Source organism: Gastrolobium bilobum, unplaced genomic scaffold, assembly GCF_033153095.1.
Source record: "Gastrolobium bilobum isolate Gb01-03AN ecotype WA unplaced genomic scaffold, APGP_CSIRO_Gbil_v1 utg17158, whole genome shotgun sequence".
Taxonomy (NCBI): domain Eukaryota; kingdom Viridiplantae; phylum Streptophyta; class Magnoliopsida; order Fabales; family Fabaceae; genus Gastrolobium; species Gastrolobium bilobum.
The window spans coordinates 160,752-182,125 of NW_026896740.1; the positions used below are offsets into that span (position 1 = coordinate 160,752).

The window sequence follows — 21,374 nt, forward strand, 5'->3', positions numbered from 1 at the left end:
ACTCATTTACTCGTTTGCATGGAGAAAATCCAAAACGATGAAGCAAATTTATTGATTATAATGATTTGTTGACAAAAAAAGAAAAAGAAAATCTAGCACATCAAGTACTCCGTATAGAACTATTAATAAGACATCGGGTTATACCAATCTCTTCTACCTACTTCCTCAGAGTACTTATGGTGTGCATGCAATATGAATGAGTTAAGTCACAATAATCAATAACAAAAAGCTGTACATGCCAGTTTCGAATACAAAGCGGATGGTCACTTCTATAAAAGTTAAAAATTGGAAGTTAATAACCCTGACCAACCCGTTAATCCTTAATTTATTACTCATCCCAAAAAGCCACATCCATTCCCATTCCTATCAATACGCTCCATGGTAGCCAAGATCAACCATAATCCATTTTAGCTTGTTTATGATTGCAGCACTGTTCTAATATTTGATAGGACCATCCAGGCTCCCGGATGCAAACTGTCACGACAAAACAAAAAATAACACTCAACAGTTATTAACATTATAATTTAAGGATGATTGCATCAAGTTATAAACAACCAATAAAAAGGAAAGAAAAGGCATAATAATTTAAGGAAGTTTAATTTAGTCCAATCATGAGGTCAAGCCTGGAACAATGGTAAAACTTGTCCTCTGTGACCGAAAGATCACGTGTTCGAATCCGAGAAACAGTTCTCTTGCAATATGCAAGAGTAAGATTGCATAAAAGGATTACCCTCGCCCCTATCCTAGTTTGATTTAATTTAGTCTAATCATCCAATGATCTGGCACAGCACAATGGTCTCGTTGAACTAGAAAAAACCAAGGTTTGAACAAATGGTTGCAGAAGATATCCAAACAAAAACACCCAAAAAGATTTATCTTTTTTGTCCTTCCCGCATATGGCCTGGCTTGAAAGCTGAATACAGATACAACTCAATATGTTGTTAACACCAGATAAAGCAAAATAACTTACCTGCTGAACAATTGGATTTGTTGAAGTTGTGAATTCATGAGTCATTCCTTCCCAAACAATCTTTCCGTTGTGTAAAAACAACAACCTGTATTTATGCAGTAACTTCTCAGATTAGGGTACATAAATGCCGGGTGAATTAAGAGGCTTCAGGCGACAGGAAGACATGCAACAATTATGAAAATATCCTTACCTATCAATGGCTCTTTTAATGGTACTATGTTGATGAGTAACAACCACATAAGATGCAATGTTCCCAGGTTTTCCAAGTGCATCTCGTCCTTTTACATGCACAGAGCGAATCAGATCCTCAACAACAGTAGATGCAATGGGATCAAGACCAGCAGTTGGTTCATCATACAAGAGCACCTGCACAGAAATGGACATTTGAGGTAAAATAGCTTGTAGAGAAAAAGACAACAGCAGAGAAGGGGAATCCATGGCTTGCATACCATCACCTGAATCTTTTCATACAATAAATGCATACAGAGCGTTCGTGTCAATATTTAAAGATGTCTAAGAACAAGTATTAAGTACAGGATGATCATGTCATTTATCACAAATGTCAAAAACAGTTGTACTGAGTTTAACAATGAACACATGAAGCACATTCAGCAAGGTTGCCTCTTTTAATTGCATCCTAAACCTCTAAACTGAGCTGTTACTTACAATGCCAGGTATAATGTTAAAGGCAAGAGAACAATAATAAACAACCAAAAGCATCATTTTCTAATCATGCCATCTGCTAAGTCAATGACAGAAATCCTAGGTAACCTAAGTAACAGAGGAACTACTAACACGGACTTATCCAGAGAGACTGTGACTAGGGACCTACGAATCTCAGCTATTAAATTTAGCTTTCTTTTAACCTATAGTAAAACAGAAATAACTTTCAGAAGACAAAATCCCTGTCTTACTGAAGTTACATATTTACTCCTCACATATATTAAAGACAATTTTACTAAATGTGGATAAAATTAATAAATTTAATTTCATGGTGCTTGTATTTATAAAGGAAACTCATATCCGAAGCAAATACAAGTTCTAAGACAATTCTACCTAGTAGTAGAAATTTGAAACATTTAATCAAGAACCACTTAGAAATGCCCTTAATCTGAGGGACGATTGGAGACTTTAGGATAGGGAAATTTTAGAGTCTAACACACCTCTGGCTCTATTGAATCCTGTGTGTTGTCAAAAATAATAGATCGTGCTAAAGCAACTCGCTTTTTCATCCCGCCTGATAACTCAGAAGGCATCCGATCCTCAACTCCCTATAAAAAAAAGGGTTGGGTGAGGAGTTAGTTTATGCGTGTTAAACATGATGGGCGTAAAATATGAACGTTATGCAACTTAAATGCAAGAAAGAAGACTGCGAAAATTAAGCTATCCAGATGTATGTATATGGAACAACTTTATCAATGGAAGAAAGAAAATTTATACTACTTCTGCTGCTCTTTAATGCAGTATCCACTGCGTAATTTTAATAGTTGAACCAAGTATTACACCCGTAAGATGCATACCTTTAATCCAACTGCAGCCAAGCTTTCCTTGACAAGATCTGATATCTGTTCCTCAGACATGCTTGAGTGTTCATATCTGAACAATTAACAAGGTCGGAAACAAAAAAAAAAAAAAGGATTGTAGAAGACAGAAAATCAATTAATCCATCAATTTCATCACCCTCTGGACAAGAATGTTAAAATGGAACTGAAACTTCAAATGCAAAATCAAGCTTGCATCTTACAAGAGAAAACCAACATTTTCACGAACAGTCAAAGAATCAAAAAGTGCTGCACTTTGGAACACCTGTTTACAGATAAATAAATAAATTACAATAAAAAAGTAATAGCATTTAAGAATGAGCATACTGCAGATTACTCCGAAACTTACTAAACCAATCCGAAGACCAGATATCTCATCATCGCTTATTAAACCAACTCTCTTTCTACCTCGAATATAAACTTCCCCCTGCTCATTTGACAACGATATCATTTCAAGAAGAGACCAAAGTTGTTTGAAATTAAAATCACACACCCAAATCAGATACTTACCTTATCTGGAGCAAGAAGTCCTGCAATAATCTTCAAAACTGTAGATTTGCCTGTCCCAGAGGGACCAATAATTCCAACAGCTTCACCATCTCTGATCTATTCATAATGTCAAAAAGAAAAAAAAAAACAGTAAAGAAATTTAGTAAGCTCCTAATCATTAAGGTCTTCTTCCATTTTTTTATTGACAACTAGTTTTCATTTCACAGACCTTTGCTCTAAATGAATTTATCGAAAATTTGGTTTTTGATAGAGCCCAACGAGGTTGTCTGTTTAGTATAACTGGGATCATGTTTGATTGTTGTTGTAAGAATTCATTATTTCATTTCATACTAAAATATCAAATTCCACATATTATCAAAGAAAGAGGCAAACCAAAACGCCAAAGGATATGGACAAGCATATAAATCACCTTGAAGCTGACACCATTTAAGATTTTCTTTTCCCCAAAAGACTTGTAGACTTCTCTACACTCAATAAGAACATTAGAATCAACCTCATGATCGCGCACCGTGCTTAATTGTTCTGATTTGGATGAACCCTAGCAACAACAAGCTTGATGTCAGCAACTCAGAGAAACAAGGACACATAAAAAACAAAAAAAAAAACAAAACTTTTTGATTGCCCAGAAATCCATAGTTAGTTAGTTACCAACCCCACCTTAAAAAAACAATAAAAAAAGAGAAAAACATGTGATGGGTTGAAGCAAAAAATGAAGGAACTTGCAATACATTGGTAAACAACAATAACAATCAATTTATAAACAAGAATGAAATATTACATTGAATTGAATGGCGGAAGAGTCTTGGCTTTTGAAGTTTCGCGGAGGAGCGATGCAAGCACAGACAAACTTTCTATGATCCTTACCGTGCTTCTTGTTGTAGAATGAATTTACCTTGTTTGCAGTGTGAAATCTAGTAGTAGTAGAAGAAGAAGAAGAAGAAGAAGAAGAAGCGTTTTGTGTAGTGAGGAGAAAGAAGGGGTTAGTTGATAGGGAAATCATGGTTAAAGCAAAAGTGAGTGAGCCTATTGGAATTGGAAAGAAATGGAGAGTGGGAATAATAATTAATAATAATAAAAATAATAATAATAAAGGTGTAGGTAGATTAAATTATGGGGTGGAAAGCATGTGATTCATATGGGTGGGTATGATTCATGGAGTTTGAAGTTTCAAAGTACACTCATAATAATGGTCAAATTGTGGAAATTGGTCGGTGATTTAGAGAAGGAAGCGAAGCCACTTTCCCAGAAGATGGTATCTTTGGGTTGGATTGCCTGGACCTGACTCTCTCTCTCTCTCTCTCTTCTGGGCACCAATCAAGGAACATGCTTTTACCCTCAACGAAGAAACCAAAACAAAACACCTTCTATCAGCTATCATCAACGCCTCTATGGGTACTCCAAAATCCAAATATTCGGCTTTGTTTTTAAGATTTTTTTTTTTTAACATTGAAATGTTGGTTAAAAGAGTTTTTTGGTAATAAAATTGGGTTTGTTATTTGTCATTTTAAATGACATGTTATCTGATTTTAAGAGATATGGATACAAGGAATAGAAATCATGGGAGAGAAAGTGAATGTTTTTTTTTTAATTTAAATTTTAAATAAAAAATATTTTCTTATGTCTATTTGTTTCTTAAAATGAGATAACTTTATGTTATTTAAAATGACAAACACTTGCGCCCGCTGTTCCAACCAATGAAGGACTAGCCTTTAGGGCCGTACCCCGAAGGCAAGGTGACCGGAGGAGGTTGAATGGGGATATCTCCATGTTTTTTTTTTTTTTTTTATAACAATATCTCCATGTTAATTACTACAAAAAATGACAAACACTTTTCCTAATAAAATTTCTTAAAATATTAATATGATCAATACTGTTACATCGGACTTAAGCGAAGAGAGAAATGATAAAAGTTAATTAAAATTTTAATCTAACGCTGTTAAAGAGTGATAGGTAAGGTAGACATAAAAAAAATAAGTAAAATAATGTATTCAATATATATGTGGGAAACTATTTGTCCTTTAAAAAGATCTAAGTATTTTAGATCATAACCGTTGATTTCTGTCTATCAACGGTTAGAATTTATTAGATTATATTGTGAATTACTAATTAATTAATAAATTTGACCAATAAATCCTAACCATTGATTAACAAAAATCAACGGTTAGATCTAAAGTGACATAAATTTAGATCCTTTAAAAGGACAAACATTTTTTCATATATATATATATATATAGAGGGTTATATTTAACTGATTTAACATGATATAAATCAAATTCCTACACACATAACAAATGTGGGTCTCACCACTATTTTTTCTCTAATTATTTGTAGGTCCCTCTTATAATTTTGTTCACTAACATAAGATAACTCATATCCAATAACATAAGAAGAACATTTCTTTTATATATATATATATATATATATATATATATATATATATACATATGAAATAATGTGTATCATTTTAGAGCACACAAAGTTGTGTCATTTTAAGTGTGAGAGAGAATGAGTGGGAAAAGTTTTAAAGGTGTGGGTCCCACCTCTTTGTGAAGTGAAAGGATATAAGATGTGTTATTTAAAATAACACATCTTTTTTCGATATATATACGGGAAACATATTTGTCCTTTAAAGCACATAGCTACGTGTCATTTTAATTCTAACCGTTAATTTTTGTCATTCAACGGTTAAGATTTATTGAGTCAAACTTATTAATTAAGTAGGAATTTGCAGTAAAATCCAATAAATCTTAACCGTTGACTGATGGAAATCAATAATTAAGATTTAAGATGATACAAACATATATATATATATATATATATATATATATATATATACCGCTTTATTGATTACCGGGCGGGTGACTCCCATTATTTTCTCCATTCTCATTTCTTTTTTAAAAAATATCATTTTAAAAGATATAATTTTTTATCATTTTAAATAAAATAATCATGTCTACTATATATTTATTGAAGTTTTTATATATTTTTTTTTTTGGTGAACTTTTTATATTTTCTTTTCTTCAAAACTCAATCTCTTTCTTTATCCTCTTAATTGATTGCAGAGAGAAGAAAAATATAAAATATTAATAAATATATAATAAAACATGATTATTAAATATAAAATTATGTAATTTAAAAATACTAACACTTAATTTTTAATTTTTTTTTTATTTCATAACCTTTGTCTCGTACTTGTCATCATCGAAGTTTTAGATATATGGCTGTTAATTTTACTCTCCTCAAAACCATCGATTTCAAACATCAAATATTGCTCCATAGTCCATACATGGTTTTTTAAGTTTTTAATTTTTTTTCTCCCTTAAAGAAATTTGATTATCAACTTTAACTTAAATGAAGAAATTGCTTTAATCTTGAGAGGATATGGAGATTACCTCTCTCGTTAGTGTCTTCATGTCTAGTAAGTAACCGAGCCGAGTCGACCTTTAATTTTAAAAGATTAAGCTTATATTTAAATATGTCAGTCTTACCAAGTCTGTTGGCTGTTATAAATATAATTATCGGCCTATGGTCTGACTTATTTACAGAAAATAAAAGTCTGGTTTAGCCTGACAGCATGTTTAAATAAAATAAGACAACAAAGATTTATCCAAACAAAATATACAATCAACAACACTAGTAATTTCATAAATATTCATAAATTCAATGTATATCCAAACAACATAATATAGAACAAAATCATTCAAAAAGTCTTTGTAATCAATAAAATGGGATGAAATGGATTGAAAAGAAAGAGAGGAATATTACAAACAGTATTAAAAATATAAAATAAAAATATAAAATAATATACTAAGCCAACCTGAAAGGCTATAAGGCCTTTCTATTAAACGAACTTTTATACAAGTTCAAGCCTGGTGCCAATAACCAATTTTAGACATGTAAGTTCAGGCTTTCACGAGACGAGTCAAAGGCTACTGATTTGTCTAGCACCCTTACTATTAAGTCTCCAAGTTCACTTCTGAATCTCTCATTTCTCTTTTTTTCTCTTTCTCTTTTATTTTTTTTTCTTTTTGACAAAAGATTTAGCCTTTAAGGATCAGATTTTTATTTTTAAAATATGAAATAATTGATTATTTGATATTTTAAAAAGTATTTAAAACTTTTAACATTGTTAAATGGAAAAGTGTTTGTCATTTTAAATGACATAAAGTTATGTCATTTTAAGAGAGAGATAGACACAAAATAATTTTTTATTTAAAATTTAAATTAAAAAAAAACACCCACTTTCTTTCTCCCATGATTTTCATTTTTTGTGTCTATCTCTCTCCTAAAAAGACATAACTTATGTCATTTAAAATGACAAACAATAGTTTACCAAAAAAAAAAAATTGACAAACAATAAACCCTTGTTAAATAATCTGTTATCTAAAATAATAATAAACTATTTGAGTAAATAGAAAGCATTAATTTCTTAACTCAAAAGATAATCATAATTTTTCATGATAATTGATTGTTATCAATAAAATTAATTTTAGTTTTTGGTTCCTGATTTTGATAATTTATTATGCATTCGCTTTTTCAATAGTTAATATAGATAATTTATCTATATTGTTCTCAAAATGACGTCGTTTTATGACGAAAATCAAAAATATTTTTGTAATTATAATTTATTTCAAAAATATAATAATTTTTTTAATTTTTAAATTAAAAACGATATTATTTTAAGAGCAAATGTTTATAGTTGTACACGTAAAAAAAATTCATGTGGGGTCATAATTTTTCATTTTTTGTTTTTTTCTTCTCCCCCACATTCTATTCACCATTTTGTTTTTGGTCGACGAGCGTTAACATAATAACGGTCTCGTCTCGAGTGTGTAATAGACCGCGAAACACCGAATCAGATCCATCCACCAGCATCGGTGGTTAACACGGTCGTTCATAATCTCCACCACCGCACGCAGTGGCAGATTCAGATTCAGATTCAGATTCAGATTGAACATGTTCAAATTCTTGAAAGAGGTGGTTGGTGGATCTGGAACCGGCCACAAGGATCTACCCTACACCATCGCCGAACCTTTCCCTTCCGCTTGGGGCTCTTGGACTCATTCCCGAGGCACCTCCAAGGTACACGACCACCTCCCTCCTTCTTCCGCTTCAAATTCAACACTGTATAATACTTCTATTTCACTATTTCAGGACGATGGTTCTCCAGTCTCAATCTTCTCTCTTTCAGGCTCTAATGCTCAGGACGGACATTTAGCTGCTGCGCGCAACGGCGTCAAGCGTCTTCGAACTGTGAGTTTCCAATTTCTATATATATATATGTGTGTGTGTGTTATTATTATTATTATTATTATTATTATTTTGAATTTTGGTTTCGATATGTGGATTCCTTCTTTTTCATGGTGCTATGGAATTTTTCAGGTCAGGCATCCGAATATTTTATCGTTTCTTCACAGCGCTGAGATTGAAACTTATGATGCCGGTTCTCCCAAGGTCACAATCTATATTGTGACGGAGCCTGTAATGCCGCTATCGGAAAAGATCAAGGAGTTAGGTCTTGAAGGTACACAAAGGTATCGGCTGAGTTATTGATATCATGCATGAAGTTCCAAAATTGGACCTAATCTGATGCGTAATACCTTTTCTTTTCATATAAGTGAAATGAGGTTTGTTTTATGCGTTGTTGGGCTTTGTAGGGATGAATATTATGCTTGGGGTCTGCTTCAAGTAGCTAAAGCTGTGAGCTTCTTAAATAATGATTGTAAACTTGTGAGTATTCGTGAGCCAATGTTGATTCATTTATTTATTTGCTCATTTGTTGTTTTTTCAATATTTCTTGACAAATTTTGTCTGTTGCAGGTCCACGCTAATGTTTGCTTGGCTAGTGTTGTTGTCACGCCAACTTTGGACTGGAAGCTCCATGCTCTTGATGTTCTATCAGAGTTTGATGGGAGTAACGAAACTTCTTCTGGCCAAATGCTGGTAATTTTTTGTGTTTGTTTGCAATAAGTTGACTTCTTGTTAGTGTTGGCATTGCTATTTGAATTTGTGGTTGCCCCCTTTTTTGAAATTCAGACATTAGCAACTCATCTAAATGAAATAATTACTCCACTTAAGAAAGTGAAAATTTCTTGGTATGAGCTTAAAATGCCAAGGTATGTTAACTCTTCGGCAGAATGAAATCAGTCATCTAAAACTTGTTCTCAAGTTTTGGCCATTTGTTACTTTACTTTACTGGTATTGTTTTGCATCCTGGATCTATCTTTATAAGCCTTTGGTAACATTTATGACAAAATTGACATTATGGATTCTCCCTCCTAACGGTTTGATATGGCTTTCTTTCTTTATTTTAAAAACAAAGGATATATAGTAGGGAGACCTAATATATTCCTACCACATTTTCATGCTTTCTGTACAGCAATATGCATGGCTTGTTGGATCACAATACAAACCAATGGAGTTGGTAAAATCAGACTGGGATGTAATTAAGAAGTCTCCTCCCTGGGCCATTGATTCTTGGGGCATGGGTATGTCATTTTCTGTTCCTTTTGTTGATAATTCATTGCAATAACAGTTGGCATATATGATGGAATGGAATTATTGCTAGCTGATGGTAACATGAGTTATTATTTCTTCTTTATTTTTCCTTCATATGTTCTTGCTTTTATATGGGCTCATCCACTGCCAACACCAACTAGTTTAAGATAAGTGTATAGTTTTATATTTATTATGTTGATGTTCTCATTTAGAACTAGCTTGTTCCATTGAGAGGATAAAAAAAATATTGTTATTTAGTTTGCGAAATCACACTAGGGTGTGTTTGGCAATTTTTAAAACTAGTTTATAATGTTACAAGATGGAACCGGTTAACACAAGGGCAGCCTAGTGCTATTAAACTCCTGGTATAACTTATACTTATACGACAAGACCATTCGATTAACACAAGTCCGTATACAAATAAGCCAGTTGAAAACTGGGGCATAGTTTGGTTCAAAATTACCATAAAACTAATTCTAATAATGACTCCTTTTATATAAATATGAAAGATGATGATTATTTAAATTAAAAAAGGTTAGCATGATTATTGACATTGGATGAATGATTGGTCCCTAACTATATCTTATCCAATGTCCCTTAGATCTAGATAGAGAGAGAAAGGAAGAATGAAACTGAATAAGAGATTCTGGAAAAATTTGGACTAGAAAAAACCAAATAGAGAGCAGGACTGTCAAACAACTAACTCTCCCAAAACAGCTTAAACTATTAGGTGCAAGTAAGTGAATAGTTTTATATTTATTATATTTCTAACACATCCCTTTATAGAGGTGGCAAAACAGGTACAACCTTCTGGGTTGGCCTGTTTAACCTACCACAAATGGCGGCCATTGAGTTGAGATTTTTAACCTGCCAACCTGATTCAACCCGCCTCGCATAAGAGGGGTCAAAACAAGTTCAACCCTCCGCGGGGCGGGTTGGCATGTTTGGTCAGCTTTTTTTTTTTAAACTGTTAAGTAATAATTTATTTGCCATGTTAAGCTTTTGTGATACCCAAAATTTTTATCTTAACACTCACCTAGAAAAAATAAAGAAGAAAACACTTTATTTATGACAAAGGTTATTCATATATTGAGACAAAATTGAATTCCTAGAGATTATTGAATTGAATGTTAACATATATTTAGGCTTGAGATTTGAAAAAATTAAGGGGAGTGTGAAATGAAATTAAATAATATTATAAAATTCATAAAATGTAATTTATTTTTAAATTTTTATGTTTTAAATGGATTGACCCGCCAACCCGCCATAAAACGGGACGGGTTGATATTTTCAACCCATCTTCAAGAGGCAGGCCAACTTGCCCTGCCGCGTTTTTGACTGGTTAGCGACAAATTGGGGCTGGCCGACCCATTTTGCCACCTCTACGACCCCTTACATAAGAGCTCATTGGGCTTGAAGGGTGAACAATGCATATACCCACTTACCTGTGATAAGAAATTCCGCAATTAAATATTTGTTAGAAGAACATAGGTTGCAAGGATCGAACTCTTGACTATTTGATTATAGAAGCTCTGATACCACTTGTTAGGTAACAGACGGGGGAGCCCAAACAGGGGAGGTGATAACAATGGGCTAAAATAAGGAAGTCAAACTAGAATATGTGAGCCCGACATCACTTCTTAACCCAAAACCTTAAAGCATTAGGTTTATGAGTCCTATCACTTATATGTTCCTTACTAAACTCATTCATAATTAATGTGGGGAATTAATTACTTATCACTCACACGTGCATTTCCAACAATAAGGACTTTTTGAGGACAAGTTTGATCTCATATTTAGCTCAGATAAGAATTAGTTTTTTAAAATTTAGGTAATAACCAAACAACCTAAATCTAAAAGCCTGTCCCAGTGTACCTAAATATCTTAGCAACCCCTAGTTTTCCTGCTTACATATTGCAGTCCAATTAGTAAAATTCCTCCTTGGCCCACTTATTTTGGGGGATTGGGTATGTTTCGACTTGCTTCTTTTGTTGAGAAGGGACAATAATGCCAATTTACTGAATTTAGTACTTAAGGAAGAAGGAAACAAGTTGAAACATCTTATATCTGCATTTGTGTAATTGTTTGATAATGTCTAATCTTTTCCATCCAAACATAATAAATTTGATGTATTTCAAAAGTTAATGTTTACGTATTATGTGAAACATTTTCTCTCACATGAAACGTCTCTAAGAATGTGTTCATATATTAAAAGAACCTGGCTACCTTTTGGAATTAGAAATTTTAGTTTAAATCGTGTCAACTTGGACAGATGTTGTAGGTTCACCGATGATTTTTTGTTAGTTTTTTTTCCATTTTGCCTTTCCATGTATACCTCTCTAACATATTTGAAATTCTAATTTTATAGGTTGTCTAATCTATGAAGTATTTTCTGGTTTGCGGTTGGGAAAAACAGAAGAGTTACGCAACACTGTCTCCATTCCCAAGGTGAGCATGTTTAGATTTTTTTGGGGATAAATTTATGACTACATGTTGAAGTTAAGGTTAGTCTGTTGGTTGCTTTTATGTTTCATTCTAATGAAATATTCATTTTTCATCTTCATATGTCTATTTTTTTGTCTCACAGTCTCTGCTTCCAGATTACCAGCGGCTATTGAGTTCAATGCCCTCTCGTAGATTAAATACATCAAAGCTTATAGAAAACAGTGGTGAGTGCTCCTTAATATATTTCTAGTTAATCATTTATGGAAAAATTATTTCACCTGACATCATAGTAGTTTTGCTTCTTTGTTTAAATCATAGTAGTTTTGCTTCTTTGTTTAAAGGATTCTTGTGTTTTGTGGTTTATCTTATAAGCTGTATAGTAATAGGATCCTATATATACATGATTACACGTATAAGAGAGATTGTGCATCAGAGAAATTTAATTTCAAATTTTATTGTGAAAAGGATTTATCACACACAGAATGGGACGGAGAAAAGTGAGGATCATTGTTTATATATTTAGTGATATTAGCACAATCTAATGTAAATTGATTTTAGCTTGTCCAAATTTTGGTGGGAATTTTTCTACCCCATGATCACTTGTAAAGATAGAAAATCTGCCTCAACTATCTATAACTCATTCTAAACATTTAGCTTTCTCGTTTTGATGGTTGTCATAATTTGTACTCCTGATATAATTCACTGCGATCCTTTCCTTGTATCAAGTTTGAGTTGGCCGCTAATGGAAATGCAGAATATTTTCAAAATAAGTTGGTAGACACAATACATTTCATGGAAATTCTTAGTTTGAAAGACAGTGTTGAGAAAGACACCTTCTTTCGCAAGCTTCCAAATTTAGCTGAGCAACTTCCTCGCCAGATAGTGTTGAAGAAGGTATATTTCTGTGGAATTTCTCATTATAAACTTCAAACCTTTGCTATCCAATTGTTTATGATTCTCATGTTTTTTATTTTCGCAGTTACTTCCTTTATTAGCTTCTGCCCTTGAATTTGGTTCAGCAACTGCCCCAGCTTTGACTGCATTGCTGAAAATAGGTTCCTGGCTTTCGGCTGAGGAGTTTAGCGTCAAGGTAAATATTTTATACCTTCATGTCAACCATTCTTTTTCCTTTCTTAAAAGTGCATTGTTTATCTCTCTTGCTCTTATTAATTAGGATTCAACCTCATTCTTGTATTGGATTTGTGCAGGTGCTTCCAACAATTATAAAACTATTTGCCTCCAATGACCGAGCTATTCGAGTTGCCCTTCTTCAACATATTGATCAATATGGAGAATCATTATCTGCGCATGCTGTTGATGAACAAGTATGAAGTTAGGAAGGATAAGATTGTTTTAATTTCTCTATTTCTTTATGACCTTGACAATTTCTTTACTGTACAATATACAAACATTTCTGTTGACAATGTGGATGCTTTTAAAATTCTTCTTTACACGTCTAATCAGGTATACCCTCATATTGCTACTGGATTCTCCGATACATCTGCTTTTCTGAGGGAACTGACTCTAAAGTCTATGCTAGTTCTGGCTCCAAAGGTATGTCTGTTATATATTGATATTAACGGATTTTGCTTATCTCTGTCTATTTTTAAAATTTAATGGTGTTACTGGTCTTATTAGAATGTCAAATACATAACATTTATAGCTAATTGGTGTTTGCATAGCATGTGTAATCTGGTTATTGTGAAATTTACATTAAAGAGATCTCTGTTTGAGGGGTAGGATGGCACTTGGAACATTATCTGTGTTCAGTAAGTTATTTTCTTTTCTAGTAAATGAGAGGTCTAAGTTGGGTCAGAGCTTGGGAAGTAGCACAGATATGCTATTACTCTTTGATCTACCTTACTGCTTCTTTGAATATGAATTTGCAATAAATGTTTGCCAAGATGTTCAGATATGGTTGTTGGAAATATTGATTACATAAATGAAGTGGAATGCACTTCAATGAGATGCATGGTGTGCCTCTGATTGATATTTATAATACCAAATAGTCATCGAGTTCTGATTGAGATGTATCTTTGTTGTTCCATACCCCCCCCCCCCCCCCCACCCACCTTTCTCTAAAATCCCTCCCAAAAAAAACTTGTCATCTATGTGATGAAACTTCACTGTATAATTGTTGTTTAAATGATGTTTGTCTCATAATTGCAGTTGTCTCAAAGGACCATTTCAGGGTCGTTATTGAAGCATCTGTCAAAGTTGCAGGTACTGCTTCAAACATTTCTGTATGGGGAATCAAATGGCTAGTTGCTTGTTCTGACTGAGAAAGTGATGCATAGACAAGGCTTTGTTTTACATTTTTTTTTTTTAGAAAAAGAAAATGAATAAAAGAAAAACTGTTTAGATTCTCTATCTAAGAACAACGAACATGGGAAACCGATATTATTTGCTTCTTTATTTCATGATTTTCTATCTCTAAAATCTATAACTTAGGCATTTTTTTGTAGGTTGATGAAGAACCAGCAATTCGAACAAATACTACCATCTTATTAGGCAATATTGGAAGCTACCTAAACGAGGGAGTATGATCCAAATGCTATCAGCAAGTTCAAATAGTATTTTATGTTTTATTTAATGATGTTAGCATATTTTTCTTTGGTGAATTAACTTAAAAGCTATTTTTGCAGACAAGAAGAAGAGTTTTGATTAATGCATTTACAGTCCGTGCATTACGTGATACTTTTCCACCTGCTAGAGGAGCAGGTATCAGAATCATACACGTGAAGCTATAACTCTTTTTCATTATTATACATTTCCTTCAATATTCTTTTTCACATAATTTTATATTTTGATTGTTCAGGCATTATGGCTTTATGTGCCACCAGCTCCTACTATGACATCACTGAAGTTGCAACCCGGATTCTTCCTAATGTTGTTGTGCTCACAATTGATCCTGACAGGTCATACTGATGAGATATTTCTTATATCTTCTATACCTTGTGAAGATGAGGAATTTTCTAGTATATTGATTTATCTCATTAATTAGTATTTTGGTGGCTTGACTTCTTTTTGGTGCTGTAATTTGATTGCTGCTTGATTCTTTTTCCCCCCTTTAAATTGTAATATTGATATCATCATGATGGATAATGTTGTTGTACTCATAATTGATCCTGTTGGGAAACAGAGCGTGTCTTTATGATGCGGAAGCGAAGTAAAAAACAGAGACGGAACATAATAATTTTTAATGTGGTAAACCCTTCAAATGGGAAAAACCACAGGACAATAGGTCTAAATCTTTCACTATAAACAATAGTAGGATTACAAGAATGATGTTCTTCCCTGGTACAACACTAGAGGAATTCTCTCAAATCTTCATGCACGTCAAGGATGGAATATAAAGTTTATCTGACACAAAGGTATCTCTTCATAGGAAGAGGAACTCCAACGCGCTCACTAGTGTTCTACTCTCTAGTTTGAGAGGATGACATCTCTCAAACTCTTCACCCAATGGTGACTATCTCATTTTCATGGAGGATTGCTCTGTCTCTCCCTCTTGGAGGATTACTCTGCCTCAACTTATTGATCGCATCTGTTCCCTTATTTATAGATGGCTAGGAGGGTTATCTTCAATGCTCTAGATTCTTCTCCATTTAATGTGGAGGATTTCAATACAACCTTTCATTCTTCCAGGAAGTCTTTTTATTTTTCCAATGCATAGAAACTTGAAAGGACACTAATCTTTCATAGTCCAATGATGTATCTAATTAAGGAGAATTAACTCCAACAAATCCTCATACTGATGAGTTATTTCTCATATCTCCTTTACCTTGCAAAGATGAGGAATTTTCTAGTAAATTGATTTATCTCATTAATAACTATTTTTAATTGGTTGGCTCATCTTTGTGTATTGTAATTTATTATTGCTTGATACTCAACCCCCCCCCCCCCCCCCCAAACAAAATAAATAAATAAATAAAAAATTATAGTATTGATATCCTCATGATCGATCTTCTTTTATATGAGTATTTATATTTATATTTGTGCTATGTGATGCTTTGCTTGATCTTTTCGGTCTTTTAGATTCTAAATAGATATCTTTCTTATTTGTTGTACCGTTGGTTATTTCTTGTTTGTTGAGGCACTAATTATATGATGCTCTTGTCATGCTATAAACAGTGATGTTAGAACGAAGGCATTTCAAGCTGTTGATCTGTTTTTGCAGATAGCAAAGCAATATTATGAAAAGGTTTACTCTGAAATTATTTTTGGCTATTATTCAGTTGCATATCATTGTTCTGAAACCAGCATTTAATGTATATCTTTTAGAAGAAATTAGGAGTAAGGGCAGATTGAATTTATAACATTTTAAATAACCTAATTCCTAATTTATTATCAATTCGTTTCTAATAATACATTTTTTTACTAATAATGTCCTTTGTTAAATTTCTAATTAAATAAAAGATCCTTTATTAGAAGGAAATCTCTTATGTTAAGAAAGCACAATTATATAGACTAATAATGTCTTTGATGGTGATCATCATAGTTTATTGACCACTTTCTGAGTTTAACATATTTTTTATGGTGATCATCTTATGTGATGCTAGTGTTCTTATCTGTTTTTTTTTTTAAAGACAAATGCAGCAGATGCTACTGGTGGTGAGGGCATGGGAATCTCATCAATTCCAGGAAATGCAGGTTTACTTGGGTAAGTCAGTCCAAACTGTGTGGCTTGACAGTTCACATGTTAAGCAATGGAGAGAGAGAGAGCTAGAGTATCTATATGAGCTTCTGATGTTAGATTACAATGCGTTAGTATGTTTGGATTAACTTATTTTGCATTCAAAAATAACTTTTCAGTAAAAAAAATTTCTTGAGTATTTTCCATTCACGAAAAGCTTAACTGTAAGCCAAAGAGCTAATTGAAACACTTGTGTATGTTGTTTTCATTTTTACTTTTTAATATTACAGTGTCAATTAAAAATGCACGTAATAATAGCTAAGTCTTGTTTACCTTCTTACTATGAGGAATTTTATTAGTAATGTTTTCTATAATCTATCTTAAACTCTTTAATTTAGTGACCATATATAAAAGCATGATAAATAGGGAAGATCAGTGATGATGATTAGAAGCCTGCATTTGACTTCTTTTTGATAGTATACACGTGCATGTATATACTTTCATACATATATATATATATATATATATATATATATGGGCTTTTTGACCCTTTTGACCTTCATTAATTAATTAATAACCATTTTCCCCTTATCCAAAACTATCTACCAATCTGCCCCTCTTTGATCGATTAACTTGAAGATTTAATTGATTAAATGGTCAAAACTGGCAAAAATGGTTGACTTGAAAATTTAATCGATTAAATATCTCTCTTAATCGATTAAATATCCCTCTTAATTGATTTAATCGATTAAAACTTATATTTAATCGATTAAATATCCCAAATGAGCTTGAAAGCATTGATTGAATGAGACAAACACGGTATTGTAGGTTATTTGAATTTTGAATTTAATGTAATAGGAGTTGATTGCGATTTGTATTTAATAGGAGCTGATTGTGGATTGCGATTTGTATTTAATAGGAGCTGATTGCATCCTATTAAATACAAAACGAAATCAGCTCCTATTAAATTCAAATCGCAATCAACTCCTAATCTCCTATTACATTAAAAATCGCAATCAACTCCTGTTACATTAAATTCAAAATTCAAATAACCTCCAATACACGGAAAACTGATTGAAGATTCTGCTAAGTATTTTTATGATGAATATGCAAGACGAGAAGGGTTCGTTGTTCGCCTTGATCGCTGTAATCATTCCGAGATTGACAATAGGATCACTTCGCACCGTTTTTCATGTAATAAGCAAGGTTTTCATGTGAGAGGTAGAAATGGAGCCAGGCCTGTTCATGTAAATCAATCCAGTTTCCAAGAATCGTTTTTCTTTTCATGCTATTGCTAAATCAAACCATTAACAGTGTTTGCATTTGCTTATCCGTGCATAAAGACAAAAAAAAACACCGTACAGATAGATTTTAACCATCAACCAATACATTGGAACTCAAATTCTCTCAAAGAACTGAAAGTATTTCATATTTTAAAAAAAAATAAAAATAAAAATTCTCAATTTCCAAGAATCGTTTTTCTTTTGTTGGTTTCTTTGTTTGTTTGGTTATCTATGCTTGTTGATTTGCTTCATATGCATGGAATCTGCTTTTGTTTATGGAGGAGATTTAACCTTTGTTTCCTGTTGGGAGATTTAATCTATTAACTTGAAGATTTAATCGATTAAATCTTCAAGTCAACCATTTTTGCCAGTTTTGACCATTTAATCGATTAAATCTTCAAGTTAATCGATTAAAGAGGGGCAGATTGGTAGATAGTTTTGAATAAGGGGCAAAATAATTATTAATTAATTAATGAAGGGTCAAAAAGCCTGCAAATATGTGTGATATATGATTTTACTGTATGAGAGACTCTCTATTCTGGAGGTATATGAATAGATTCCAAATTTACAATAAATTGGTAGTGAGGCAGTATTCTGTACATCTACCAATTTCACGCGGTATATTAACCTCCTACAATATATGCATTTTCATCTAGAAATTGGTTCTGATTTAACTCTTTTCATCATTCAGATGGGCTATGAGCTCTTTGACCTTGAAGGGTAAACCTTCTGATCATGCTCCAGTTGCTTCTATGAGTTCAACTGCAATTGGTTCTGTGAGTTCGACTGCAATTACTCGAACATCTTCTAACGGCAGCTCAGGTATGCCTAATCCTAACTATGAAACTATAAGAGAAAGGAGAAAACATTGAACATGGAGCATGACCTCACTGTCTCTGTTCTCTTAGTTATTTTGAATATGACTTGGTTATTGCATATTCCTCTTAATATATGTGTTTATCATTATACCCTCTTATGTCCTGTTCTTCACTTCTTCCTTTTGATCTGCTTGGCAACTAGCTCTTGATTAATCTTTATTTTCTCAACCGAACAACTTCAAATCTTGGCATGATTTCAACCCTCTAACCAGCCAAATAATTAAATGCAATGCTTTTGTATCCAACTCTAGTTACTTGTACTCATTTCATTGGATAATGTCAAAATTCCTGATGAACAACTGAGCGCCAAATAGGGAATCAACCTTAGCAATGACCGGTAGGAAAAGTGCTTTATGGATTTTTGGTCTCTTTCTCTCTCTCTTGTAAGATGGTAGGCAGAAACTTGAGCCACAGCTACTATCATGGGGTGAAATCAGCAAACAGTGTGGTGCATCAACCTTGGATCTTTGTTTCTTAGTTGTCCATCATCAGGTCCAGTGCACCACATACTCCGCCTTTAGAGAGAAAGGTTTTCTGTTGTTTAAGGGGTTGGGGCCATAAAATCTATATCTGGCAAGTTTACTTGAAATGGTTTGTCTTATTTATTGGGACCCCAAAAATTCTAAAACTGACTATACCTAGCAGATGTGATTTTGTATTGATTCTTAAATGAAGTAAAAGAAGGGAATAAAACTGGAAAAACTGTTGGGGGAAGGTACAAACAATCAAAGATCTCACCGTTTATCTCCATATCCTTTTTCCTAGAGGCAAAGCTTGATGATGCCTTCGTTCATTCTGCTTTTTCAGGCTTGTTTCCATGAGTACATTTTTACATCAATTTACCCTGGGTTTATTTCATTTCTTTTTTGGGTTAATTTAGGCATAGAGACGCCATCAACAGCACCAGCACGTGTAAGCTCTACAACAGATTTGGCTGAACATCCTGTCCCTACGTCCCCTACATCAATGGATGGCTGGGGAGAACTTGAGAATGGAATCGATGATGAACATGAAAGTGAGAGGGATGGATGGGATGATCTGGAACCACTTGAAGAGACAAAGCCAACTCCAGCTCTTGCAAACATCCAAGCAGCTCAAAGGCGGCCAGTCTCTCAACCTATGTCACAGACAAAACAAGGTATTCTTTATTTCTCTGTTAGTATTTTGGTGCAGATTTCAATGTCTATAAGCTACTAGTTACTATTGCTTATTTTCAGATGTCCAATTGAAAGTTATTTTCTATGGTTAACAAGTTGAAAAACTGATAAATGTTTTATGCCTATAAGTAATAACAAAATCCACAAAGTGATTGATGTGAGTGAGTATAGGAATTCCTAATTCAAGTTTGCACCGAATGATGGGTTGGCATTTGTATCGAATGACTGAGTACCGGAGTTTTCTCTCACTAAGAAATGCACTTTGTTATTTGTTTGGATGGTATTATTACTGAAGAAAATACTTATACTGTTTTAGATGTGCTGTTGCCTTTTTATGTTACATGTACTTGAAACTTGAAAGTTCTGACAATGTCCAAAATGCAGAAGGCATATTCCTAAGTATTCAATTCATTTACCTGTTTCATAACATGTATATAGAGGATATGCATTAATTGCATTTGTTTTAAATTATTATTATTTTTTAGCCTCAAGTTTGCTATCCAAGAGTACACCGAAATTGAGCAATGATGAAGATGATGGTTTGTGGGGTTCTATAGCAGCTCCTGCTCCAAAAACATCAAGGCCTATAAATTTGAAATCAACTAGAACTGATGATGATGATCCCTGGGCTGCCATTGCTGCTCCCGCACCCACTACTAAGGTCAAGCCCTTATCAGTTGGCAGAGGTCGGGGAGCCAAACCAGCTGCTCCAAAATTAGGAGCTCAGCGGATAAACCGGACATCATCATCAGGCATGTAATCCAAATTGCCAGAGAACAAAAGGAGTGAGGAAGATTTAATATGCAAGTTGCCTTTTTCTTCTGGTGGCTGTGGTCATGTTAAAATACAAAAATCCGTCTCTTTATGATGTATGAATTACATTTGTGATTTTTGTTGACATAATTAATTTGTAATGCTATTCTTTCATATGTCAAGAATGTCATTTAAAGGTAAATCCTTTGGGCTGCTGCTTTTGAGTTGTAAGACAACAGGGCAATGTCGTTTAAAGGAAAATCCTTTGGGTAGCTTCTTTTGAGTTGTAAGACAACAGGGCTGTAGTATATTTGGTATATATATTTTGGGGCATTTTAACATTTTTTCGGATGAACAATAAACGTTTAGATGTAATGTAATTAGTTTCATATTATGGTTTTGGAAAGGTTTTGATTACTGGACCTACTTGGACTTATTTTGTATGTTCAAATTTTGTACACTTTTCATATATCATATCATTTTTTTCACGGTAACCATGTGTTTATTTTTGATTGGGGGTAGTGCGGTGAATGTCAACAAGACTAAAAATTTTGGGTGTAAAGACTAAAATATAGCATATTTGAAGGTCTTTCAACATGTTAGGTACTGACTGCTTTTGGCAGTGCTTGGTCCTCCAACCTTACTCGGCCTCGCCGATGCCACTCAGGCATCGGCATGGTTCCATCAATTGCATTTCTTTAAC

General features: G+C 33.3%; 2 protein-coding genes across 4 annotated transcripts; one reads left to right on the plus strand and one right to left on the minus strand.

Moving 5' to 3' along the window:
- Window positions 1-138: 138 nt before the first annotated feature.
- On the minus strand, window positions 139-4,397 carry LOC133301736 (protein TRIGALACTOSYLDIACYLGLYCEROL 3, chloroplastic). The gene is made up of 10 exons (XM_061501429.1): window positions 3,800-4,397; window positions 3,431-3,559; window positions 3,022-3,117; window positions 2,861-2,938; window positions 2,715-2,776; window positions 2,491-2,566; window positions 2,134-2,241; window positions 1,161-1,336; window positions 971-1,055; window positions 139-474 (listed from the first exon to the last, which is right to left on the minus strand). Exons 1-10 carry the CDS (start codon window positions 4,019-4,021, stop codon window positions 436-438), a joined length of 1,071 nt encoding a protein of 356 aa, XP_061357413.1. The 5' UTR covers window positions 4,022-4,397; the 3' UTR covers window positions 139-435.
- A 3,428-nt stretch (window positions 4,398-7,825) lies between these two features.
- On the plus strand, window positions 7,826-21,087 carry LOC133301724 (uncharacterized). 3 transcript variants are annotated; one of them, XM_061501401.1, is made up of 21 exons: window positions 7,826-8,103; window positions 8,176-8,274; window positions 8,404-8,555; window positions 8,679-8,751; window positions 8,842-8,964; window positions 9,401-9,509; window positions 11,888-11,967; window positions 12,107-12,188; window positions 12,719-12,858; window positions 12,944-13,054; window positions 13,173-13,289; window positions 13,429-13,518; window positions 14,134-14,187; window positions 14,430-14,504; window positions 14,610-14,685; window positions 14,783-14,882; window positions 16,099-16,168; window positions 16,554-16,627; window positions 18,575-18,705; window positions 19,642-19,899; window positions 20,404-21,087. In XM_061501401.1, exons 1-21 carry the CDS (start codon window positions 7,978-7,980, stop codon window positions 20,676-20,678), a joined length of 2,415 nt encoding a protein of 804 aa, XP_061357385.1. In that variant the 5' UTR covers window positions 7,826-7,977; the 3' UTR covers window positions 20,679-21,087. The 3 variants fall into 3 exon arrangements, with proteins under 3 accessions (XP_061357385.1, XP_061357386.1, XP_061357387.1); XM_061501402.1 differs by having other exon boundaries at window positions 19,648-19,899; XM_061501403.1 differs by having other exon boundaries at window positions 8,070-8,103; window positions 8,409-8,555.
- Window positions 21,088-21,374: the final 287 nt, after the last annotated feature.